The following is a 27688-nucleotide window of genomic DNA, read 5'->3' on the forward strand; positions in this document are numbered from 1 at the left end:
TAGCAGGATATGGATGGAAGCCCACTAAGGCTATTTTCACACTAGCGCAGTTTGGCCTCCGTTGCAATGCGTTGTTTTGGTGAAAAAACGCATCCTGCAAAGTTGCCCACAGGATGCGTTTTTTCTCCATAGACTTTCATTAGCAACGCATTGTGACGGATTGCCACACGTTGCATCCGTCATGCGACGGATGTGTTGTGTTTTTGCAGTCCGTAGGGACAAAAAACGTTGCATGCAACGTTTTTTTGTCCGTCGGTTTCGATTTTTACTCTGCCCCCTCCTCCCCGGACCTTACAATGGGGCAGCGAATGCGTTGTAAAACTGCATCTGCTGCCCCCGTTGTTCATTTTCTTCACAGTTTGCGTTGGTACGTCGGGCCGACGCTAGTGTGAAAGTAGCCTAATAGGATAAATCAGGAACAATGTGCAGCAGGCAGCAGTAATTGCAAAAATGGACAATGGAACAGTATGAGGCAGTGGCGCACACTGAGCTGTCTACAACCGGCTGTGGCTGCAGAACAGACTACAGAGTGACCTGCACTCACACAGAGACCTTGCAGACAGCCGTGAACAGCGCTGCAAGGCAAAAACAAGGTTCTCACACAGCGGTTGCTAAATTAGCATGGGTAAAGCACAATGAAGCAAATAGCAATCTCAAACTGGCCCTCAGTCAGAACACAACATCCTTTCCCTAACTGAATTCACAGCTTAGTGAACCCAAAATGGCGGCGGCGACTTTTATAGTGCATCATGACATCATTTCAGCAGCCAATCACAGCCATGCCAGTAGTTACATGACTAACATGCATAACAGGATGTGCCCACACTTCTTAGGAATCCTCATTGGCTGAATTAAATGAAACTTGCTCATAGCATTATGGGAACTTCCGATTCCGGTATCCGATATTGCAAAAGTATCGGAACTCAGTATCGGAATTCCGATACCGCGAATATCAGCCAATACCCGATATTTGCAGTATCAGAATGCTCAACACTAGTAATAAGTAAACCACACAGTGTGTGTCACATCACATATATATTTAGGTGGCTATTGACTTGCGTGTTTATTACCTACTAGATGGTGGACCGATTCTAACGCATCGGGTATTCTAGAATATGCATGTCCATCTAGTATATTGCCCAGCCACGTAGTATATTGCCTAGCCACGTAGTATATTGCCCAGCCACGTAGTATATTGCCCAGTCACGTAGTATATTGCCCAGTCACGTAGTATATTGCACAGCCCACGTAGTATATTGCCCAGCCACGCAGTATATTGCCCAGCCACGTAGTATATTGCACAGCCCACGTAGTATATTGCCCATCCACGTAGTATATTGCCCAGTCACATTGTATATTGTCCAGTGACGTAGTATTTTGCCCAGGCATGTAGTATATTGCCCAGTTACATAGTATATTGCCCAGTGACGTAGTATATTGCCCAGGCATGTAGTATGTTGCCCAGTTACGTAGTATATTGCCCAGTGACATAGTATATTGCTTAGTGACATAGTATACAGCAAAGAGCCACGTAGTATATTGCACAGCGACGTAGTATACAGCACAGAGCCACGTAGTATATTTGCCAGTCACGTAGTATATTGCCCAGCTACATAGTATATTGCCCAGCCACGTATGTCACAGGTTAAAAAATAAAAAATAAACATATACTCACCTTCCGAGGGCCCCTTGTAGTTCGGTCACATGACCGTGATGTCATGGCAGGTCCTTCTTGCGCAGGCGCGCAGGGCCAGTGATGACGTCGCGGTCACATGACCGTGATGTCATGGCAGGTCCTTCTCCCATACCATCCTTGGCACCGGAACCTGCCGCGAAAGGTGAGTATATAATGATTTTTTATTTTTTTAAATTATTTTTAACATTAGATGTTTTTACTATTGACACTGCATAGGTAGCATCAATAGTAAAAACTTGGTCACACAGGGTTAATAGCGGCGGTAACGGAGTGAGTTACCCGCGGCATAACGCGGTCCGTTACCGCTGGCATTAACCCTGTGTGAGCGGTGACAGCGGGGGAGCATGGAGCGGGCGCAGGGCGCTGACTGCAGGGGAGTAGGGAGGGACTAATCAGACTGTGGCCGTCGCTGATTGGTCGCGGCAGCCATGACAGGCAGCTGGCGAGACCAATTAGTGACTTGGATTCCATGACAGACAGAGGCCGCGACCAATGAATATCCGTGATAGACAGACAGAAAGACGGAAGTGACCCTTAGACAATTATATAGTAGACTAGATGTTGGCCCGATTCAAAAGCATCGGGTATTCTAGAATATGTATGTATGTATGTATGTTGCGCTGTCAGTAGTGTTTAAATCCCGCACTAATATCGCTGATTGGCTGATATCCGAGACAGACAATTAGACCCTTAGACAACACAATGGCGGCACTTGACAGCAGTGGAGGACAATGATGATTCCAGAATTCGCGGCAGACTGTGCCCGTCGCTGATTGGTCGAGGTCGGCTGGCCTGGCGGCCTCGACCAATCAGCTACGCGCACAGGCCAGCCAGCCTCGACCAATCAGAGACTGTGCGCGGCGCTGATTGGTCGAGGCCTGGCGGATTTCCAGCACAGACAGCCAAACCCTTAGACAATTATATATATAGATGTTGTGAACTTGAACATGGGATTGTTTTTTAGATATTGTAATGAATTCAAATCAATATTTTATCATTTATAGAGAAATATGAATAATATACAAACACTGTAGAACTCTCCACTACAATATCATACGTACATATGTATAAATGTGACAATAGTGTTTTCTGGCCTTTGTGGCAAATGATAAGTCCAAAAACCAAACCTTTGCTAACCTTTCCTGATTGGTTTGTTTTAAGATCTGATGTCTAACACATCTGACCCTGCAATTTTCCTAAAGACCTGCGAGCGTTCTGTTATCCGGTGTTGGGCGTGGTATAAATCATATGAATATAAAATTTCATGGGATGCTGGAAGCGCAGAACAGGTATGTTGTAAAGAACATTTAATCTTGTTTGTTTCTTTATTTTTGTTAGTTTACTTTAGTCTTTACTTTGCAATTGTGTTTTAGTTTTTATGGGAAACGAAGATCAAACTGGATTTAAAAACGCAGGATCTTTTTTTCCCAAGGGAATGTTGAGTGGCCTGCTGACATATTTGTCTAATGCACTTAGGCAATTTAAGGGCAAGTTGGCAAAGCAGTAAAAATACAAACAGGCTCCTTTGTTGCAAACTACTTGTTTTTTTTTCTCTTGGAAAACAATCCAGTAGTCTCTCCTCATTCGTCTCCACCTGACTGATAGTTTTCTCCCTGCTTAAGATCTGCTAATCCCCCCGTACAACACATGCGTGCAGGATGAGACAGGGCTGCCCCATTGAAAATCTCTGGAATGTAACCAAGAGGATGATGGATAGTCACAAGTGAGTCGCCCACCAGGGCAATGGGGATACTCGGTACTGGGTCCGGTCGCTCTTAAAGGGGATGTCACGGTGGCTGCAACCCGGTCCATGGCCCTGGGCACTCAATAAAAGGGGAAGGTCTTTAAAGTGAATTTGGTAATAAAGTTTATTCGCGACGCCACCTGTGGCTCTCGGTCAGAGGGACCAACGCTGCTTAAAGGGGTCCTCTGGGATGTTGTTGTTGCAGCAAGATGGTTACGCTTCCCACAGGTGAAGCGGGGTCCCCAGGGCTCCCAAGGTGTATGGCAAGGATAGTGGGTTGCCGGTAAATAACGGATGACACAGAACTGCAGTCTTTACCTGGTTTACTGATGGTAGCAGGCCTCAGTCCAGGGTACCGGCAACCGGTGCAGAATGAGTCTAGGCTGCCTGAAAACAAGTAGTAATTTCCCCCGGCAAGTCAGGTTGGGAGCCTTCCTCTATGCGCTGGTTTCCTGGTCTCTTGCTACCTGTAATTTGCTGGCAAGGTACCCCTTTCTCTCTCCTGTCCTGGGACAGTACCTCCACGGTAGGCAGCTTGACCTGTTCTCTTGGGGGGTCTCTGACACGGTGACTCCAGGCTCTAACTGCCGCTGTACCTCAGGTATGGTATGGGCAATCTACGTATAGTCCTATGCCCTCCGGTCCTACTGTGGACCTTGCAGCTATCCACAACCTTGGGCTCCCAGTGCCTGGTTTCTGCTCTGTAGCTCACAGGAGGCCCAATCGCAGCCTCCCTGATCTAATCACTCCTCTCCTTTCACTGTCTGCTCCAGACTGAACTAACTCCTCCTCCAGACCAGGATGGATATCAGGGAAGTTCCCCTAAATCAGGGTTCTGAACTTCCCTTTCTGGCCTGGAGTTAGAATGTCTTGTGTGTAACTTTTACATGCCAAAAGGAATCCCACTTGTCTCCAAGCATGGCGCTACCCTCCCCGAGAGGAAGGCAGCACCACTGTGGTACCGAACTTCTGGGGTGTGACACAAGCCATCAAACAAAGAACTGCTTAAATTTTTGCACCAGAAGCAGTGTGAAAGACTGGTGGAAAGCATTCCAAGATGCATGAAAGCTGTGATTAAAAATCATGGTTATTCCACGAAATATTGATTTCTGAACATTAGTCTTGTTGTTTCTAAATGATTATGAACTTGTTTTCTTTGCATTATTTAAGGTCTAAAAGCACTGTTTGTTTTTTTGATTTTGACCATTTCTCCTTTTCAGAGAAAATACAAAATTTATTGCTTGGAAATACAAAGATATGCTGTCAGAAGTTTATAGACTAAAAGAACAATTTAATTTTTCTCAAAAATATACAAATAAAGAGAAAAATCAGACAAACTGAAAATTTTGCAGTGGTCTCTTAATTTTTGCCAGAGCTGTAGATAGATAGATAGTGAATAGACAGACAGATAGATAGATAGATAGATAGATAGATAGATAGATAGATAGAGAGAGATATGGGATAAATAGGTAGATAGATAGATAATAGACAGATAGATAGACAGACAGATAGATATATACAGTGGGGCAAAAAAGTATTTAGTCAGTCAGCAATTGTGCAAGTTCCACCACTTAAAAAGATGAGAGGCGTCTGTAATTTACATCATAGGTAGACCTCAACTATGGGAGACAAACTGAGAAAAAAAAATCCAGAAAATCACATTGTCTGTTTTTTTAACATTTTATTTGCATATTATGGTGGAAAATAAGTATTTGGTCAGAAACAAAATTTCATCTCAATACTTTGTAATATATCCTTTGTTGGCAATGACAGAGGTCAAACGTTTTCTGTAAGTCTTCACAAGGTTGCCACACACTGTTGTTGGTATGTTGGCCCATTCCTCCATGCAGATCTCCTCTAGAGCAGTGATGTTTTTGGCTTTTCGCTTGGCAACACGGACTTTCAACTCCCTCCAAAGGTTTTCTATAGGGTTGAGATCTGGAGACTGGCTAGGCCACTCCAGGACCTTGAAATGCTTCTTACGAAGCCACTCCTTCGTTGCCCTGGCGGTGTGCTTTGCATCATTGTCATGTTGAAAGACCCAGCCACGTTTCATCTTCAATGCCCTTGCTGATGGAAGGAGGTTTGCACTCAAAATCTCACGATACATGGCCCCATTCATTCTTTCATGTACACGGATCAGTCATCCTGGCCCCTTTGCAGAGAAACAGCCCCAAAGCATGATGTTTCCACCACCATGCTTTACAGTAGGTATGGTGTTTGATGGATGCAACTCAGTATTCTTTTTCCTCCAAACACGACAAGTTGTGTTTCTACCAAACAGTTCCAGTTTGGTTTCATCAGACCATAGGACATTCTCCCAAAACTCCTCTGGATCATCCAAATGCTCTCTAGCAAACTTCAGACGGGCCCGGACATGTACTGGCTTAAGCAGTGGGACACGTCTGGCACTGCAGGATCTGAGTCCATGTTGGCGTAGTGTGTTACTTATGGTAGGCCTTGTTACATTGGTCCCAGCTCTCTGCAGTTCATTCACTAGGTCCCCCGCGTGGTTCTGGGATTTTTGCTCACCGTTCTTGTGATCATTCTGACCCCACGGGGTGGGATTTTGCGTGGAGCCCCAGATCGAGGGAGATTATCAGTGGTCTTGTATGTCTTCCATTTTCTAATTATTGCTCCCACTGTTGATTTCTTCACTCCAAGCTGGTTGGCTATTGCAGATTCAATCTTCCCAGCTGGTGCAGGGCTACAATTTTGTTTCTGGTGTCCTTTGACAGCTCTTTGGTCTTCACCATAGTGGAGTTTGGAGTCAGACTGTTTGAGGGTGTGCACAGGTGTCTTTTTATACTGATAACAAGTTTAAACAGGTGCCATTACTACAGGTAATGAGTGGAGGAAAGAGGAGACTCTTAAAGAAGAAGTTACAGGTCTGTGAGAGCCAGAAATCTTGATTGTTTGTTTCTGACCAAATACTTATTTTCCACCATAATATGCAAATAAAATGATAAAAAAACAGACAATGTGATTTTCTGGATTTTTTTTTCTCAGTTTGTCTCCCATAGTTGAGGTCTACCTATGATGTAAATTACAGACGCCTCTCATCTTTTTAAGTGGTGGAACTTGCACTATTGCTGACTGACTAAATACTTTTTTGCCCCACTGTAGATATGAGATAGATAGATAGATAGATAGATAGATAGATAGATAGATAGATAGATAGATAGATAGAGGCTTGGACTGGCCCACAGGGTAACAGGGGAATCCTGTGTAGATCTAGGCCCCCAACCCACTGTATGGGCAGTACTTGGCATAATTCACTTGATTCACTCTGTACAGAAAAATGCAGCATCTCATCATTCATTAACCAAACTACCCAGTTTATTATTATATAGAGATAAAGGTAAATTTGTGAACAAAGGTAGTATAATATTTGAATGCAGGTGAAAAGTGGGCCCCCCAAAGTCAATGTTATTGGTGGGCCCTGGTCACTCCAGTCCAACACTAAGATAGATAGATAGATAGATAGATAGATAGATAGATAGATAGATAGATAGATAGATAGACCCAGCTTCAGTGCGGCGCAGAACTCAGATGATTCAATTGAGCTTCTTACGGTGAGAGAACAAACACTTCCCCGGAGTCCTTCAACTCATAAAGGGTCCGGCTGACAGAGGGGCCCCCGAGCTCCCAGGAGGGGAATACACCACTTCAGTGCAGCATGTGGCTCAGATGATTCTAATGAGCTTATTACAGGTACCCGAGCATTCAAGAACCACATGATACTCGGCACTTCTCGATAATCAATCAAGCTCAATCAAGTATCGAGCAGTGCCGAGCATGCCCGCCTATCACTATTCTTGAGGTCATTAAAGAATTTCAATTTTTCTAAATGAAAATATACCGTAAATGAATTTGTAATACCGTAATCAGAAACCAAATCCTTGCTCATCATTGGTACGATTTGTGTTCGGTTACCCATACCAAGTTTGGAAAGGTTTTTTCCCCAAAATGTTTTTCCCCCAAATGTTATGATGATATCTCTGATTCGATGAAAGAAGATGATATAAGATTGATCAATTCAACTACTCCACTGAATAAATAGCCAAACGTAATTGTTAACTGTAAAAATCAGAATGATACAACACATCCCTAATTTATGTTAATAAATTCTTCCATTATAGAATCAGTCCATTCCTATAAACTTTTACGCCGGCGAAGGTTCTGATATGACAAGAATGTTATTTACGTCAATAATCGGAAGGAAAAGCAGGAACATCACATGTTCTTCAAATGTTCATCAAAGCAAGTCTCAACGCCTTGAAGTAATAGGTAGGAAATGTTTAAAAATGGTAAAAATCAAACGTAAAAATAAGTAAACTGTAATCAATGTAAAGTCAGGGTTTTGAACATTTTCCAACATTTGTAGCCATTAAACAAGTTGCCTGAGTTTGCTATAACAATGTCACGTGATCCCGGGAGAACCAGTGATTACACCGCTGCAACAGTGCCAGCACCGGAGGTGAGTACAAGTGTTATTATTTTACTGGAGGGAAACATATAGATTCAGAAGGGTGTGTCCAAGTAGTAGACAACCCCTTTAATTTCAATGCATGGCCTTTAAGTTTCCTTACGCCAGCTTGACACTCTCCACAAGGAGAAGCATTCCCCCATAGACCTCTATTCCCTGAAAAATAGCAAAACAGATCAAAACAATGCCAATAAAAGTTACTTTTCATCCCTTTAACGGATTCTGTCACTAAGTTTTTCTATGTAATCTGACAGCAGCATTATGTAGGGGCTGTGACCCTGATTCCAGAAGTGTGTCATTTATTTACTGGAGGCAGCAGTTATGATACAGTCACTGATTTCTCTGCTTCAGATCTAGCGCAGCTCAGCTGCTGAGCCCTGTATAACACTGCTGAGTGGCAGCTTTCTGTGTACACTATGCATAGGCAGAAAGCCTCTAATCGGGTGGGAGCAGTAGTTGTAGTGATAATCTGTTGATAAAACACTGTCTTTACTGACACTGCAGCACACATACTGTATGTGGAATCAGGGACTCTGTCCCTACATTATTCAGTTCTCAGATTACGTAACAAAACCTGCTGACAGATTCCCTGTAAAAACAAAAACCAAAAAAAAACAGAATTTTGTATTTTAAAGGATGCTGTGATACCAAAAATGATTTGTTATTTATTTGATTATTTTTAGAGGGAAAATGTGGTAATTCCAATTTTTTTTCTTCAGTTTATTTTTTAGTCCATCTGAAGAATTTGAACCAAAGTGCGCTCCTGATTATTGACACTTCAGTTCAATGGCTTGGATGAGCTTTTGGATCAAACTGTGTGCTTTCTGATGCTGCACGTAGAAGCGTCGCAGAAGTGCAGGGATACTGAAGCTTGGCGGATCCAGCAATCTGGTGAACTTCAGAGCAGCATTTGCGGCAAGCAGTGTACAATAGAAGTAAAAATCCCTCTGTTCCTAATAACAGAAGGGATCTATAAGTAGGGCTACATTGCAAAGTTGCATGTTTGCAATTTTGAAATTTTATCCATTTATGATGTTGAGAAAACCCCTTTAAAGTCACATTCACACGTTTAGTGAACGTGTTCGTGAACGTGATAATGATCAGTGATCATTATTTTACATCAGTATTTGTTGGCCAAAACCAGGAGAGGATGATAAATACAGAAGTGGTGACGTGTACAGATGGGCGAACTCAAATAGTAAAGGTCGGCATCTGTACCGAACACCTACTATTCGGACACGGGCACGGACACCTAACTCGGACTTCACCAGAAAGTCCGTGTTATTGTTCGGGTTCAGCACCCTGAACACCGGGTGTTTCTCACACTGTCATGTGCATGACAGCGAGGCAAACACTGCTTCTGTTTTGCGATAAAATCATTACCGCCGCTCAGACAGCCGTGGTTCCCTTGCTGTCAAATGACAGCGTGAGCCCGTAGCTGTGATCGGAGGTAAAAAGTTTACCTCCAGTCACTAGCGTCAGCTGATGGGACTACTGCTTCCATCAGCCTATGCCTGCTGCCGCTAACAACAAGAGCAGGTGCGACCGATGAGAGTATTTATCAGCTGCCGCCTGCGCTCTAAATAAATGATTTGAAAAAAAAAGTTTTGGGTTTCTCTGTATTTGTGATAGCTAGTCAGGCAAAATTCACAGCTGTGGGCTGCAACCTTCAGCTGTCAAGTTTAGCAAGGCTGGTTATCAAGAATAGAAGGGTCCCCACTGCGATTGTTTTAAATTATTTAAATAAATAATTTTAAAAAACGGTGTGCGGTCCCCCCAACTTCTGACAACCAGCGAGGCTAAATCAGACAGCTGGAGGCTGGTATTCTCAGGCTGGTAAGGGGCCATGGATATAGGCCCCCCAGCTTAAAAATAGCAGGCCGCAGCTGCCCAGAAAAGGAGCATCTATTAGATGCACCAATTCTGGCATTTTTCCAGTTCTTCCCACTTGCCTGTAGCGGTGGCAGGTGGGGTTCATATTTGTGGGGTTGATGTCACCTTTGTATTGTCTGGTGACATCAAGCCCACGGTTAGTAATGGAGAGGAGTCTATAAGACACCTATTCATTACTAATCCTTTAGTTACATGGTAAATAAAGACACAGCTAGAATAAAGTCCTTTATTAGGAATAATACAAAACACACTTTTCCTTTTTTATATACTCACCTAACATTTATTCCATTGAAGCCATCGTCTTCTGCATTAAAGCAAAAATAAAAAAAACAAATATTCAAAGTGATGTGCCACTTCTGTGGTGGCTGTGAGCTGGTATTTTTAGGCTGGGAAGAGCCCAATAACCAGGGACCTTCCCAGACTCAGCTGTCTCCTTTACCTTTCCTGGTTATCAAAAATAGGGGGACCCTACATGTTTTTTTTGTTTATTTATTAGGTTAAACCAGGCTAAAAACTCTTTACTGCCACATGAAAGGCACTAAAGGGTGCAAGTTTATTATATATACGGGGCGCGTAACATTATATTTCTCCAGAATATTTATCTATTCTATTCTATCTATTCTGACAAAGTCACTTGCATAGTACTGGAGGGAAGATATGTATCACTGAGGTTATTAGTTTCAGTGATTTGAACCTAGAAAAATGCTCTAACACACTAAGTACTGACAGGGATTAAAGAGTGGGTGGGAGGCTGTTCACCATATCTCCTCCCCAGGGTGGAGTCCAGAGGATAAACACTCAGCCTTCTGGTTCATTCAGGGTTGGGTGTGCCTGGAGATTTGAGCTTCAGAGTTGTGTTTGAAGATTAGGAAAGTTGAACCTTTTTGTTTCCTGAGCGGCCGATCCCCCCCCAACAGCACTAACTGTGCCGTTTGTTTTATTTTCCTGGTAGGCCAGAAATGTGTTTATGTTGTGAACTGTGCCCTGGTTTATGCTGTACTTCAGTAAACCAGTGGAAAACTTAAAGAGACAGCATTCCTGGGTTTACCTCTATGAGCAGCCGAGTGAGCTGAGCTAGCACACTATCTATAAATATGGCTGTGAATTTACTATACTTGGCTGATGGAATTTTGAGGTTCTTGAGAGAAGTGTGCGAGAAAACAAAATAGACGGCATGCACATGGCCTGTATGCCATTTTTTTTTCTCCCACCCATTGACTTACATTGGCGAGTCTCGTCCAATAAACGCGGCCATACGCAGCATGCTGCATTTTTTTTTCCTCAGCCCGATTACAGCTGAGGAATAACTCACAGATGACCACTGACACATTGAATAACATTGGTCAGAGTTATATTTTCTTGCTCTATTTATACTCTAATGTGAACGAAACCTTCAACTAACTAGACTCCCCTCGTTACAGATTCTGTCCTTTTGAGTAATACTCCTAAAAGAGTTATGTTTCTCTCTTATTTTGTAGACAGAGGATTTATCATCATGGACACTTCGACCGTAGAACATGACATTGACCCAAAGCAGGACTTTTGCCTTGTCGTAGAGTTTAGAGCATACCCGGCGGCGCGATGTGCATGGATTCACAACTCAAAGGTTTCTCCATGTTCAATCATCAAACATGAAAACATGCAAAGGTATTATAAGCATGAGTGATGCCAAAACATTGTATTTTTACTATTGCCTGACCGTATGAACTTAGTGTTTAATGATTCTGGTCTCCATTTTTGTCTTTCCCTTTGACTCTTTATATTATAATTTGCTGTGGATTGCACGGGCACAACTCCCGTGACGTAACTGCACTGCAGATTGTGGAAAGCACTTGTACATACAGTTATGTCAGATTGCGAACAGCAGTTAAAAATACTATTGAATTATGCTTTTTTGGTGCATTTTTCCCCATAGGTTTCTATAAGGAGGTGTTAAAAAAATTCAACATATCTGCACAAAAAATGCGTATAATAAAATTATGTCAAATCTTCACCCAGAAAATCTAAAAAGGGAAAAAAATGAAAAAGTTGCAAAAATGCAATAATCAGAACAAATTGCGATCACGTGTTTTGGTGCAGATACCTGCAGAATAAAAACACTGGGAAAAAGCAGCATTGTCACACGTGGGAACAAGGCCTTAGTGTTCTTCTTGGGGGTCTTCTACAGATTTTATTCTTTTTTTTTTATAAATTATTATGTTTGTAGAAATTTTGTATATTGAAGGGTATTGATTTGCAATGTACCTTAAGAAATAGCGGAAGGGACTATGACTTCTTCATTCAACCGGTGAGGATCCCGGAGCTGGAAGGATAAGTAATCTATATTAAAGTTCGAGAAATTCACTCTAAAGTGAATCTGGTATATTCTTTTTAAAGGGAGTCTATCAGCACAGAATGACTGTGCAGACCAAGTGCAGAATCTCGGTGAACCTTTTAAGTCCTATATATTAGATGTTAAACTTAATATGAAGTTATGACGATAATGTAAAAGTATCTGTAAATATATGTCTTAATCCTATGTCCTATATTATCTTAATCCTTGGACAGCAAATCTGAATACTGCCTCCATGAAAACACGCCAGGAAAGTACATGTTCTACGTAGAAAATGGTGACGTACAGCGCAGCAAAACCTTCACTTTGAATTTGCTCAGTGAGTTATACTGATTTCCATGTGCCTCAAACTATTTTTTTTGTAAATTGGTAAAATAGAACATTTTTAGAGAAAAGTAAAAGGCAGGGCATTGGACTACGTATGGACTTCATAGATTGGTGTCCGATCTATTAGCTGGAGCTGAGAAGGGCTTTGGTCTGGAGGAGTAGGATTGTTCATGTATTAGGGCTCATACTCACTTGCGAAAAACACGGATGAGTCTCGCACGGCAATACCCGGTATTGCACCTGGCACACAGGAATGGAGTGTGCGGCTGCATGTAATAATAATAATAATCTTTATTTTTTATATAGCGCTAACATATTCCGCAGCGCTTTACAGTTTGCACACTGTTAAGTCCTTCTCAGTCCCTGGCTTACTAGAGGTAGGGATCCTGAGTAAATGACACGCAAACAAGGTATTGTGTGATCATGTACAGGGGAAGCCCAGGAGCACATCTCTCTCTCTGGGCTTTGCCCTCCCTTTATATAGAAAAGAATTATTCTTTTACAGACATGCGCACAAGCGCTCATATTTCACTATCTCTTACATAAACAATCTATACCAGTCTTTATCAGTAGAAAGTTACATCATCTGGAAGGTGAATGAAAGGCTGCTATTGAAAGAAGGAATGCACACATGATTACTTCCATAAAAGGAAATGTCAAGTCAGCAGAAATGTATCTTGTTGTAAGCGAGATTTCTCAGGAAGAAGACAAGATGGATTCCTTTAGTTCAGTCTGATCTCCACAATTCCCCCCTTTGACATTTTCTTTTATTTATTTTATTACCACAGGGCCAAAGACAAAGCCTTTATTTGGTATTACACATGTACATGCTTGTATTCAATAAGAGAATCAAATCTAGTATTAATTCTTCCGTTTAACTCTCGCAACCTTTTCTTTGTTTTGCAATAAGTACAGATATTACAAAGGGATAGCAAAATAAGCGCAATAATCAGTATTAGCAAAGGATAACATAAGAGAAGAGGAAAAAAAAACTTTATACTCTTGCATCTATTACACAAAGTTTATCTGTGCATACTGAGATACTCTTGAGCACAATCTGGAATAGTACGTATATGACTACAATAATCATAACTATATGTATTATGCTCTGCATAATCCCAGCAACCCACCCACCGATTCCTCTGAACCAGTTGGCTGGGTTAAGAAAAGAAAAGGTATCTGACCACCAGCTATCCTTATTCTGGTCATTGTCTTTGTCATACTGATCTCTGAGTCGTTGTACGTCCTTTAATTTAAATGTCATACTCATAGTACTATTCGGGTCTATATAATGACAGCAGGTGGGTCCGATGATTTGACACATACCCCCTTGTGAGGCAGTTAGGTAATCCAATACCAGGGTATGTTGGTTAGTGACTATTATAAGCTGATTCTGTACAGCTATACTAGTGTTTAGTATATCCAATATATCCCAGATCTGATCATCTAGATAATCCGTGGCTCTAACTAATTTATCCCACATCTGTGTTAACATAGGATAAATAAAAATGGTACTAGCAATTTTGTTAGGAATTCCCATTTGTACTATATGTGGCCTCCTGTTGTGAATTCTGTGGCTGAGTTCACTTCTGTGGTCACAAGTGGTATTGCAGTCTCTGGGCTTCCTCCCTCAGGTGTTTTGGTGAGCTCGTTGGCTGCCTTGCTATTTAGCTCCACCTGAGTCTGTCTTCCTTGCTCCTTGTCAATGTTCCAGTGTTGGATCTGAGCTACTGCATCTTTCCTTGGGCCTGCTGCTCTGCTAGATAAGTGCTTCTAGTTTGTTTACTGTTTTTTCTGTCCAGCTTGCTATTAACTTTTGCTGGAAGCTCTGAGAAGCAAAGGGGTGCACCGCCGTGCTGTTAGTTCGGCACGGTGGGTCTTTTTTGCCCCTTTGCGTGGTTTTCGTTTTAGGGTTTTTTGTAGACTGCATAGTTCTCTTTGCTATCCTCGCTCTGTCTAGAATATCGGGCCTCACTTTGCTGAATCTATTTCATTCCTACGTTTGTCTTTTCATCTTGCTAACAGTCATTATATGTGGGGGGCTGCCTATTCCTTTGGGGTATTTCTCTGAGGTAAGTCAGGCTTGTATTTCTATCTTCAGGCTAGTCAGCTCCTCAGGCAGTGCCGAGTTGCATAGGTAGTTGATAGGCGCAATCCACTGCTGCTTATAGTTGTGTGAGGATAGATCAGGTACTGCAGTCTACAGAGATTCCACGTCTTAGAGCTCGTCCTATTGTTTTTGGTTATTGCCAGATCTCTGTATGTGCGCTGATTACTGCACGCTGTGTTGCCTGATTGCCAGCCAGAACAGTACAAGGAGCCCTCCAATGATTTCCAATAGAGGGAAAAAAGAAATCCTGACATCATTTTTTTTTCTTAGCTCTGTCTTCAGTCTTTTTTTTCCCCTAGACATTAGAGTGCTTCAGGATACAGCTGTGGACATGGATATTCAGGCTCTGTGCTCCTCAATGGATAATCTCGTTGTAAATGTACAAAAGATTCAAGATACTATTGATCAGAAATCGATGCTAGAACCAAGAATTCCGATTCCTGATTTGTTTTTTGGTGACAGAACTAAGTTCCTGAGCTTCAGAAATAATTGTAAGCTATTTTTGGCCTTGAAACCTCATTCTTCTGGTAATCCTATTCAACAGGTTTTGATTATTATTTCTTTTTTGCGCGGCGACCCACAGGACTGGGCGTTTTCTCTTGCACCAGGAGATTCTGCATTGAGTAATGTTGATGCATTTTTCCAGGCGCTGGGATTGCTTTACGATGAGCCTAATTCAGTGGATCAAGCTGAGAAAAATCTGCTGGCTTTATGCCAGGGTCAGGATGATGTAAAAGTATATTGTCAGAAATTTAGGAAATGGTCAGTACTCACTCTGTGGAATGAATCTGCACTAGCGGCTTTGTTCAGAAAGGGTCTCTCTGAAGCTCTTAAGGATGTAATGGTGGGATTTCCTATGCCTGCTGGTTTGAATGAGTCTATGTCCTTGGCCATTCAGATCGGTCGTCGCTTGCGCGAGCGTAAATCTGTGCACCATCTGGCGGTATTGTCTGAGAGTAAGCCTGAGCCTATGCAGTGCGACAGGACTATGACTAAAGTAGAACGGCACGAACACAGACGTCTGAACAGACTGTGTTTCTATTGTGGTGATTCTACTCATGCTATTTCTAATTGTCCTAAACGCACTAGGCGGTTCGATAGCTCTGCCGTTATTGGTACTGTACAGTCCAAATTCCTTTTGTCCATTACCTTAATGTGCTCTTTGTCATCATATTCTGTCATGGCGTTTGTGGATTCAGGCGCTGCCCTGAATCTGATGGATTTGGATTATGCTAAACGTTGTGGATTTTTCTTGGAGCCTTTGCGGTGTCCTATTCCGTTGAGAGGAATTGATGCTACACCTTTGGCCAAGAATAAGCCTCAGTACTGGGCCCAGCTGACCATGTGCATGGCTCCTGCACATCAGGAAGTTATTCGCTTTTTGGTACTGCATAATTTGCATGATGTGGTCGTGTTGGGGTTGCCATGGCTACAAACCCATAATCCAGTATTGGATTGGAACTCTATGTCGGTAACCAGCTGGGGTTGTCAGGGAGTACATGGTGATGTTCCATTTTTGTCTATTTCGTCATCCATTCCTTCTGACATCCCAGAGTTCTTGTCGGACTTTCAGGATGTATTTGAAGAGTCCAAGTCTGATGCCCTACCTCCGCATAGGAATTGTGATTGTGCTATCGATTTGATTCCTGGTAGTAAATTCCCTAAGGGTCGTTTATTTAATTTTTCCGTACCTGAACACACCGCTATGCGCAGTTATGTGAAGGAGTCCCTGGAGAAGGGACATATTCGCCCATCGTCGTCACCATTGGGAGCAGGGTTCTTTTTTGTAGCCAAGAAGGATGGTTCGCTAAGACCGTGTATTGATTACCGCCTTCTTAATAAGATCACTGTTAAGTTTCAGTATCCCTTGCCATTGATTTCTGACTTGTTTGCTCGGATTAAGGGGGCTAGTTGGTTTACTAAGATTGATCTTCGTGGTGCGTATAATCTGGTGAGAATCAGGCAGGGAGATGAATGGAAAACGGCATTTAATACGCCCGAGGGTCATTTTGAGTATCTGGTGATGCCGTTCGGACTTGCCAATGCTCCATCTGTTTTTCAGTCTTTTATGCATGACATTTTCCGTGAGTATCTGGATAAATTCTTGATTGTTTACTTGGATGACATTTTGATCTTCTCAGATGATTGGGAGTCTCATGTGAAGCAAGTCAGAATGGTTTTCCAGGTACTGCGTGCTAATTCCTTGTTCGTGAAGGGATCAAAGTGTCTCTTCGGTGTGCAGAAAGTTTCATTTTTGGGGTTCATCTTTTCCCCTTCTACTATCGAGATGGATCCGGTTAAGGTTCAGGCCATCCAGGATTGGACTCAGCCGACATCTCTAAAAAGTCTGCAGAAATTCCTGGGCTTTGCTAATTTTTATCGTCGCTTCATCTGTAATTTTTCTAGCATTGCCAGACCATTGACCGATTTGACCAAGAAGGGTGCTGATTTGGTTAATTGGTCTTCTGCTGCCGTGGAAGCTTTTCAGGAGTTGAAGCGTCGTTTTTGCTGTGCCCCTGTGTTGTGTCAACCTGATGTTTCTCTTCCGTTCCAGGTCGAGGTTGATGCTTCTGAGATTGGTGCAGGGGCGGTTTTGTCACAGAGAGGTTCTGGTTGCTCAGTGTTCAAACCATGTGCTTTCTTTTCCAGGAAATTTTCTGCTGCTGAGCGTAATTATGATGTGGGCAACCGAGAGTTGCTGGCCATGAAGTGGGCATTCGAGGAGTGGCGTCATTGGCTTGAGGGTGCTAAGCATCGCGTGGTGGTTTTGACTGATCATAAGAACCTTACTTATCTTGAGTCTGCCAAGCGCTTGAATCCTAGACAGGCCCGTTGGTCGTTATTTTTTGCTCGTTTTGATTTTGTGATTTCATACCTTCCGGGCTCTAAAAATGTGAAGGCGGATGCTCTGTCTAGGAGTTTTGTGCCCGACTCTCCGGGGTTATCTGAGCCGGCGAGTATCCTCAAGGAAGGAGTCATTGTGTCTGCCATCTCCCCTGATTTGCGGAGAGTGTTGCAGAAATTTCAGGCTAATAAACCTGATCGTTGTCCGGCCGAGAAACTGTTCGTCCCTGATAGGTGGACTAGTAAAGTTATCTCTGAACTTCATTGTTCGGTGCTGGCCGGTCATCCAGGAATCTTTGGTACCAGGGAGTTGGTTGCTAGATCCTTCTGGTGGCCATCTCTGTCACGGGATGTGCGTGCTTTTGTGCAGTCCTGTGGAATTTGTGCTAGGGCTAAGCCCTGCTGTTCACGTGCCAGTGGGTTGCTTTTGCCCTTGCCGGTCCCGAAGAGGCCTTGGACACATATTTCGATGGATTTCATTTCTGACCTTCCCGTTTCTCAAAAAATGTCGGTCATTTGGGTGGTCTGTGATCGCTTTTCTAAAATGGTCCATCTGGTGCCCTTGGTTAAATTGCCTTCCTCCTCTGATTTGGTGCCTTTGTTCTTCCAGCATGTGGTTCGTTTACATGGCATTCCTGAGAATATTGTTTCTGACAGAGGTTCCCAGTTTGTCTCGAGGTTCTGGCGAGCCTTTTGTGGTAGGATGGGCATTGACCTATCTTTTTCCTCGGCCTTCCATCCTCAGACTAATGGCCAGACCGAACGAACCAATCAGACCTTGGAAACATATCTGAGATGTTTTGTTTCCGCTGACCAGGATGATTGGGTGTCATTTTTGCCGTTGGCTGAGTTCGCCCTTAATAATCGGGCCAGCTCGGCTACCTTGGTCTCTCCATTTTTCTGCAATTCTGGGTTCCATCCTCGTTTCTCTTCAGGACAGGTTGAGTCTTCGGACTGTCCTGGTGTGGATTATGTGGTGGACAGGTTGCAGCAGATCTGGACTCAGGTAGTGGACAATTTGACCTTGTCCCAGGAGAAGGCTCAGCTTTTCGCTAATCGCAGACGCCGTGTGGGACCCCGACTTCGTGTTGGGGATCTGGTTTGGTTATCTTCTCGTCATATTCCTATGAAGGTTTCCTCTCCTAAATTTAAACCTCGTTTTATTGGTCCGTATAGGATTTCTGAGATTCTCAATCCGGTGTCTTTTCGTCTGACCCTCCCAGACTCCTTTTCCATACATAATGTATTCCATAGGTCGTTGTTGAGGAGATACGTGGCACCTATGGTTCCATCTGTGGAGCCTCCTGCCCCTGTTTTGGTGGAGGGGGAATTGGAGTATATTGTGGAGAAGATTTTGGATTCTCGTGTCTCTAGACGGAAACTCCAGTATCTGGTCAAATGGAAGGGTTATGCTCAGGAAGATAATTCCTGGGTTTTTGCCTCTGATGTCCATGCCCCAGATCTTGTTCGTGCCTTTCATTTGGCTCATCCTGGTCGGCCTGGGGGTTCTGGTGAGGGTTCGGTGACCCCTCCTCAAGGGGGGGGTACTGTTGTGAATTCTGTGGCTGAGTTCACTTCTGTGGTCACAAGTGGTATTGCAGTCTCTGGGCTTCCTCCCTCAGGTGTTTTGGTGAGCTCGTTGGCTGCCTTGCTATTTAGCTCCACCTGAGTCTGTCTTCCTTGCTCCTTGTCAATGTTCCAGTGTTGGATCTGAGCTACTGCATCTTTCCTTGGGCCTGCTGCTCTGCTAGATAAGTGCTTCTAGTTTGTTTACTGTTTTTTCTGTCCAGCTTGCTATTAACTTTTGCTGGAAGCTCTGAGAAGCAAAGGGGTGCACCGCCGTGCTGTTAGTTCGGCACGGTGGGTCTTTTTTGCCCCTTTGCGTGGTTTTCGTTTTAGGGTTTTTTGTAGACTGCATAGTTCTCTTTGCTATCCTCGCTCTGTCTAGAATATCGGGCCTCACTTTGCTGAATCTATTTCATTCCTACGTTTGTCTTTTCATCTTGCTAACAGTCATTATATGTGGGGGGCTGCCTATTCCTTTGGGGTATTTCTCTGAGGTAAGTCAGGCTTGTATTTCTATCTTCAGGCTAGTCAGCTCCTCAGGCAGTGCCGAGTTGCATAGGTAGTTGATAGGCGCAATCCACTGCTGCTTATAGTTGTGTGAGGATAGATCAGGTACTGCAGTCTACAGAGATTCCACGTCTCAGAGCTCGTCCTATTGTTTTTGGTTATTGCCAGATCTCTGTATGTGCGCTGATTACTGCACGCTGTGTTGCCTGATTGCCAGCCAGAACAGCCTCCCCGAGGGACGTGGTGAGTTATCTGCAGCTCTTTTATACAGTGTGTGCTTGGGCACGGCTTGCATATTCACTTGTTTATTTGAAATTATGAATGTAGCCGGGGTTAGGCGTCCTAATGTACAAGTACCCTTTATACCTACGGGAAGCCATTTATATGCTCCTTCTCCGCATATCCAAAATGTACCTTCAGGCAGATCCCATAGAGCTGAGTGCTGCAATACCAATCTGTGAGCCAAGTCCACAAATCTAGATACATTCTGAAGCATACACCAAGAGGGTTTTTGTCCCAAGGGGCTACAGTACCCGGCTGCGGGATTCCCACATACAGGCATTCCTTTGATATACTCATCGGATTTATTACAAACCAGGTTCCCCAGCTTACTTGTACAACTGTTTGCATCACCTTGGGGGAACAATTTAGAATGTTTCCATTTTCTATTATGTATGTATCTTTCCAATACTACAGGTTTGAAAGCATCAGAGGGGGGGACGGTTGTACTGAAACTAAGCTGTAGATTTTCTGTGGGGACCTGTCCTAAATTAGTTAATCCAGTCTTATTTCTAGGTACCCATTTTCCTCCCCTAAATGCTAAATATTGTAGATGTGTGTTACTCCCTGAGAGATTACCCTGCCACCAAGGAAATTCTACCCATCCCACAATTGGTATGGCGATTGTAGTATTCCACAGCCTAGCATTACCAATTTGGTTGTTGGCCAGGTTGTCTGAACAATTAGGCCAAGCGAATATTTCTTCTGCTAATACGGGAACTGCTAGAAAAGGTATACTTGTGGCTGATACCGGCGAATGGGTACAGATCCAACAATCTGTCAGGGTTTGTGTATTGTTTAACAAGTCATGCACTAATTTTCTATGATGTTGTACGAATCTATTGTTCAAAGGGGCTAGAGAATTCAGTCTATCCCACGCCTCCGTTGAGGTTATCATTATTAACATCAATATCATGAGTTTATACTGCTTTTCTTGCAATGGCTTGCATGTATCCATGATGCCTTTCCTTCAAGCTTGACTGATGTAGGTGTTGTCAACAGGACTTGGAAGGGTCCGTCAAACCTTGGTTCTAGAGCCTTTCTGGTGTGTCTTTTTACATAGACTTGATCACCTGGTTCCAACTTGTGACTTCCTTCTGTGTTGTCAGGATCTGGAAGGGAAGCAAAAACTTGTGCATGCACCTTAGTTAATTGTTTCTGAAGATTTTGCACATAAGAAGTCAATGACTCAATATTTAACACAAGTTGCTGTGGAAAATAACATCCTAAATTGGCAGTCCTGCCAAACAAAATTTCATATGGAGACAGTTTAGTCTTACCCCTTGGGGTATTGCGTATTGAGTAAAGGGCCAGTGGAAGGCATTCTGTCCAAGGCTTTCCTGTTTCAGCCATGGCTTTCTGTATTTTTAATTTTAAAGTTCCATTCATGCGTTCCACCTTACCAGAACTTTGAGGATGGTACGGAGTGTGTAACTGACTTTCAACACCCAACATTTTCAGTACATTTTGAAATATTTCTCCAGTGAAATGAGTACCCCTATCTGACTCGATCACTTCAGGGAGACCGTAACGGGGTATCAGTTCGGCAACTAGCTTTACAGCAGTGTTTTTAGCTGAAGCCTTCCGAACTGGATAGGCCTCTGGCCACCCCGAGAACATGTCCACACATACCAACACATACTTATACCCATTACTTTTTGGAAGCTGGATAAAGTCTATTTGTAATCGCTGAAACGGGTAGAGAGGTCGGACGTGGTGCTTCATAGGGGTCTTTGTTGTCTGTCCGGGATTATGTGCCAGGCATATAGCGCATGCAGCACAATAGTCTCTTGCATAGTTGCCAAAACCTGGAGCCACCCAGACTTGCTTTGCCAGTAGTGTCATTGCATTTGCAGACACATGAGTAGGGTGGTGCAGTTCACCAACTACAATCGGATACCAGGCTCTAGGTAGACATATTAGTCCATCTTTCTTCCAAATTCCCGCTTGTTCTTCTGCCCCTTCCTTTTTCCACCTGTCCCTCTCCTCTTCTCCTGCATCTTCCTGTGCTTGTCTCAGTCTATCTTCAGTATTTTCTGTGGGGTTTACAGTATGAACCTGTTGTAAGGGTTTGACAGCTGCTGCTTTGGCTGCTTTATCAGCCCTATCATTTCCCCTAGATTCCCACAGTGTTTCTGGGACCATTGAGAGGTCTAGATCTGTGGTGTACTCTTTTTCTTCAGCATAATCCTCAAAAGCCTGAATTCTAACATATTGTTCTAATGTTTCTGCATCATCAGGGATAGTCAGTATAACTGTGCCATCTTCCCTAAAATTGATGTTAGCTTCTAATTTCTTTAGGACATCAGTTCCTAACAAACATGTTGGGGCACCTCTGGCATACAAAAATCTGGATGCAAAACATTTAGGTCCTAATGAGACCTCTAGGGGCACAGTATATGGCAGTGTTCGAATTACCCCATCATAACCCTCAGCAAAAGTTGTTTGTTCTGAAATATCTTCCGGATTCGGAAGAAAATCTTGATTTAAAATTGAGGAAGTTGCACCTGTATCTATCAAAAATGGAATCTCTCTCCCCCCCACATTCACCTGTATCATAGGTCTTCTAGCTGGTAGGGAAGTTTGTAACACATCGAGTCAATCTGAATCTGGTATGGGACCATCTATGATGGTAGATTTCTGCTGGTTGTCCGTTTGGGGAGGGTTATTTCTGGGAACAAATTTGCCTGACTTTATATCTGCCAACTTCTTCCTGCACTCTCTTTGGAAATGACCTGGCTTTTTACAGTAGTGGCAAGGAAAGTTGTGTCTCACTCTTCCTCCTGTATTAGCTTGTGCTATTCTAACAGGCTTACGATTCTCTCTCATATCCATGACTATTCCTAAACATCGTTGTTTCACAATATTTGGTTGTTCAATTGTTCTCCAATCTGGAGTAGAGGATTTAAATTTTTCTCTGATTTTCGGATCTAGCCCCTCTATTAATTGTTTTGTAAAAAGTCTCCTTACTGAAGCATCAGTCAAATCCAATCCTTCATCCCTAAAGCTATTTTCTAATTCTTGACTATATTCTTCAATACTTTGCCCAAATTTCTGCATAATCACACCCGTAGATCCCCTTTCCCTCTGTTTTTCTCTCATGAAAATTATTAATGCCTCTGTGAACTGGGTACCTGATGCTTCTGTCTGTAAGGCACCCCCTTCTGCCACTGGTCTATTGGGCTGTAGGTGTGTCAATAATTCCTGAAAAAGTCCGGGGGACATTTTCATTCTACATAATTCTTCCCCGTCCGCCCAGACCCCAGCATGAGTCTGCATGATTTGTTGTATGTATTGTGCAAATCGGATGGGATATTGAGTGGGATCAGGCGCATTATGCAGGAGGGACATACCTTCAGCAGGGGACCAAGGAAAATACTGTCGGGTCTGGTGATATCTAGTTCCCATTACCCCGTCAGCACCAGGTTCCCTAAAGGGTCTTGGTACTACCCTAACAGGGGCAAGTACAGCGCCATGTCTAGGTGTACCACAGACTAGGCAATCATTTCTCCAATCTGGATTTTGTTGTCCACAGTGTGAACATACCCATCCTCCTACCCCACCAAGATTGGGATACAAGGCTGGAAATTGTTTTCCTCCTTCTGCTCCTCCAGATGATACAAATGATTGGGCTTTTGGATCTAGGTAAGGTGGTGGGATTATGTCACAACTTTTTCCCTTCCCCATAATCCATTTGGAAGTGTCTGGATCATACTTCCAATTCTCCTCTTTAGCTGTTTTTGAGACCTCTATCATACAGTGTATGATTTCTTCCCACCCATTGTCTTTGATAATTCCACCTCGTTCTTTACTCAGTTTTTCCCATTCTGTACTGAACATAAGTGCTTCTGAAATTCCCAATTTTTCTCTTACCCTTCTAATCTGACTTCTGACTGTCTTCCCACATCTTTCCTGTATGATATCTGCTGCTTCCACTTGTCCTAAGACGGTTTTTGTCTGTTTATTTCCCATTTTTCTTTTTTATTTTTTTTCAATATTAGCTATTTCTACCCCAGGTGACGTTTGGACAATCACTTATCCTAGGTGATGTCTCGTTGCCTTCTCTCCTAGGGAGCTAAAATATTGAAGGGCTGATCTGCTCCATTCTTTCTAATGTGCAGAATGTACTTAAGTGCTATTATGCACGCAAACAGACCCAGCAACACCATACAGATCACAAAACTTTCTGTGTCAGTTAGCATACTTGTCCCAGGCTCATGGACCCGCGTCCTGGGCTCATTCTATCAAACCTTATCCAGAAATGAAGGAGGTTAAGCACTTAAATGAGAGTCAAGCATGGGCGGAGGTCTCCCCGAAAGGACGCAACCACATGACCCAGTTAGGCTGACTTCCGTGTATAAGGCTTATACCCCAACTATTTCGGCTTATTTTTCTACGCACTTTTGCTCTTCTTTCACAACATACCACAACCTTCACACTGTTCACACACTGCCAGGGACAGGACTCATAAATCTATACAATATAGTAACCCGAGTTTTATAGGTATCTACTCACTACTAGACTAACCCAGCGTGACACGGCTCATAGAGATCTTTCGGATAATACAAGGCAGATAAAAGAGAACTAATAATGTCTCTTACCTGGCCAGGTTTTTCAGTTCATTTGCCGTCCATTATCCCAGATCTCCATTGTCCGTATCTGCAGGTGAATCTCGAGCAAATACTCTCATCTCGGGTCCCTGTTCGGTGCGCCAAAGAAATGTTAAGTCCTTCTCAGTCCCTGGCTTACTAGAGGTAGGGATCCTGAGTAAATGACACGCAAACAAGGTATTGTGTGATCATGTACAGGGGAAGCCCAGGAGCACATCTCTCTCTCTGGGCTTTGCCCTCCCTTTATATAGAAAAGAATTATTCTTTTACAGACATGCGCACAAGCGCTCATATTTCACTATCTCTTACATAAACAATCTATACCAGTCTTTATCAGTAGAAAGTTACATCATCTGGAAGGTGAATGAAAGGCTGCTATTGAAAGAAGGAATGCACACATGATTACTTCCATAAAAGGAAATGTCAAGTCAGCAGAAATGTATCTTGTTGTAAGCGAGATTTCTCAGGAAGAAGACAAGATGGATTCCTTTAGTTCAGTCTGATCTCCACACACACATTATCATCACTGTCCCCGATGGGCTCACAATCTAGAATCCCTATCAGTATGTCTTTGGAATGTGGGAGGAAACCGGAGGAAACCCACGCAAACACAGGGAGAACATACAAACTCTTTGCAGATGTTGTCCGGGGTGGGATTAGAACCCAGGACCCCAGTACTGAAAGGCTGCAGTGCTAACCACTGCGCCACCGTGGCGCCCATGTATTCCTATGCGGCCGCACGCTCCGATCTGAGTGCCGGTATCACGCCGGGTATTATCATGTGAGACTCATCCAAGTTTCTCGCAAGTGAGTATGAGCCCTAAATACGTTAAAGGGATTCTGGCTACAAGATTTCACACCTCAAACTATTTCTATGTGCACGCAGCTCTTTCAAAGACAGGTCCAGCAATACCTTTACATAACCAGTCCAATCCTTCCATACTGGGAATTCAGCATTTGAACAGATATACAAATGAAGCTGAAGAGCTATGATAGATCTGAAGCCTCCGTCACTCCAGCTCTATTCCTCAGCCTCCTCCTGCTTGACTGACAGCTCCTTTGACTGAAATCATACAGAATGGTAGTTGTAAGTCAAACAGGAGGTAGCAATGCTGGAAATAGCGCCACCAGGACAGAGGCTTTAGATCTACAAAGAGCTGTTCATATTATGTTTCCTTTAGTCCATTGCCATCTCAGTGGGCTATTGAGTGAAAGAGCCACTGGGTGCCACTGCCACCCCAGCTTGATAATTGTAGAAAATGCTTACTTAGAGCACTGTGTGCACACAACGTAGACGCCTGCCTAGATGTGATGCCACCAAACTTGTATAGTCAAGCCACTTACAGAGATACTAGATGGTGGCCCGATCTAACGCATCGGGTGTTCTAGAATATGCATGTCGCCGTAGTATATTGGCCAGCCTCGTAGTATATTGGCCAGCCACGTAGTATATTGCCCAGCCATGTAGTATATTGCCCAGCCACGTAGTATATTGCCCAACCACGTAGTATATTGCACAGCCACGTAGTATATTTCCCAGCCACGTAGTATATAGCACAGCCCATGTAGTATATTGCCCAGTCACGTAGTATATTGCCCAGCCACGTAGTATATTGCCCAGCCACGTAGTATATTGCCCAGCCACGTAGTATATTGCCCAGCCAAGTAGTATATTGCCCAGCCACGTAGTATATTGCCCAGCCATGTAGTATATTGCACAGCGACGGAGTATACAGCACAGAGCCACGTAGTATACAGACATAAAATAAAAAATAAACAGTTACTCACCGTCCGAAGGCCCGTTGAAGTCATTATCATTATCAAAATCATTATATACTCATCTTCCACCACCTTTCCCGCTCCTCGCGACGCTCCGGTGACCGCTCCATGCAAGCGGCAGCTTCCGGTCCCAGGGTTGGTATGAGCGCAGGACCTGTGCTGACGTCGTGGTCACATGACCATGACCTCATGGCAGGTCCTTCTCACAGGACATGTGATGACGTCGCGGTCACATGACCGTGACATAATGGCAGGTCCTTCTCGCATACCATCCTTAGCACCGGAACCTGCTGCTTGCATGGAGTGGTCACCGGAGCGTCGCGAGGAGCGGGAAAGGTGGCGGAAGGTGAGTATATAATGATTTTTATTTTTTTTAAATTATTTTTAAAATTAGTTCTTTTTACTATTGATGCTGCATAGGCAGCATCAATAGTAAAAATTTGGTCACACAGGGTTAATAGCAGCATTAATGGAGTGTGTTACGCCGCAGCATAACGCGGTCCGTTAGCGCTGCCATTAACCCTGCGTGAGCGGTGGCTGGAGGGGATTACGGAGCGGGCGCCAGGCACTGACTGCAGGGGAGTAGGGGAGGGACCAATCGGACTGTGCCCGTCGCTGATTGGTCGTGGCAGCCATAACAGGCAGCTGGTGAGACCAATCCGTGACGCGGGATTTCCGGGACGGAAGTTGCCGACAGACGGAAGTACCCCTTAGACAATTATATATATAGATTATTCACACCTAGTATGAGAGGTACAACCATAGCCAGTAAATGGATTGAAGTAAGATCTGACACCACACAGGAAGTATATATAAAAAACGCCTTTATTAAATACAAATGGCAAAATATATGTATATTTAAATAAACATAAAAGATGCGCATAAGGACAAAAAATATATTAACCAAAAATACAATAAAAAATATAGATAAAAAATATATATATATAAAAGAATATATGGAATAGAAAAACTAGCTGACCCCAACAGTATCCACATATAAGACCAAGGGTGTGGCTCCCCTACAATGTATATGGCAAAGACAAAAACCAATATTTTATAGTAAAAAAGTAGATGATAGTACAAGTGCTGAGTAGAATAGACGGCACAGAAAATTCCTGTATGGATACGCCAGACTGCTCAGACCAAAGTGCAACGTGCCAAAAATATATAACACAAAATGGGGATAAATATTAATATATTATATAGTGAACATACTAAGGTGCCAAAAAAGTGTGCAAAAATTGTCCACAGACAGGTGATAACAATCATATAAAAATGGTCTATCCGGTCTGACTATCTACCATAATGTAAGTACATAAAGTAGTACAAGTGCCATAGTGCAGTATAGCCAATAAGGCAGAGAAAGTGCCCAATAAGATATCGATTTTATACCAGCAGCAATGCTGCTGACTCTCTCTTACAGGTGGGGCAATAGTACAAATGGCTAAGAGCACCGCAGCAGCCAGAAAATCTAGCATAAAAAGTGGTAAATGGGGGAGCGCACTATACCTT

The 27688-nt window shown here is 43.3% G+C and overlaps 1 protein-coding gene across 3 annotated transcripts in view; it reads left to right on the forward strand.

The window, feature by feature from the left end:
* Positions 1–27688, forward strand: part of FLT3 (fms related receptor tyrosine kinase 3) — a 150913-nt gene that overhangs the window by 63182 nt on the left and 60043 nt on the right. For all 3 annotated transcript variants that reach the window (XM_069759027.1, XM_069759029.1, XM_069759028.1), the window contains exons 6-9: positions 2858–2985; positions 7583–7730; positions 11301–11469; positions 12370–12473. In XM_069759027.1, the coding sequence (XP_069615128.1) occupies positions 2858–2985; positions 7583–7730; positions 11301–11469; positions 12370–12473 (549 nt within the window). The remainder of the gene's footprint in view (positions 1–2857; positions 2986–7582; positions 7731–11300; positions 11470–12369; positions 12474–27688) is intronic.

This window comes from Ranitomeya imitator, chromosome 3, assembly GCF_032444005.1.
Source record: "Ranitomeya imitator isolate aRanImi1 chromosome 3, aRanImi1.pri, whole genome shotgun sequence".
Taxonomy (NCBI): domain Eukaryota; kingdom Metazoa; phylum Chordata; class Amphibia; order Anura; family Dendrobatidae; genus Ranitomeya; species Ranitomeya imitator.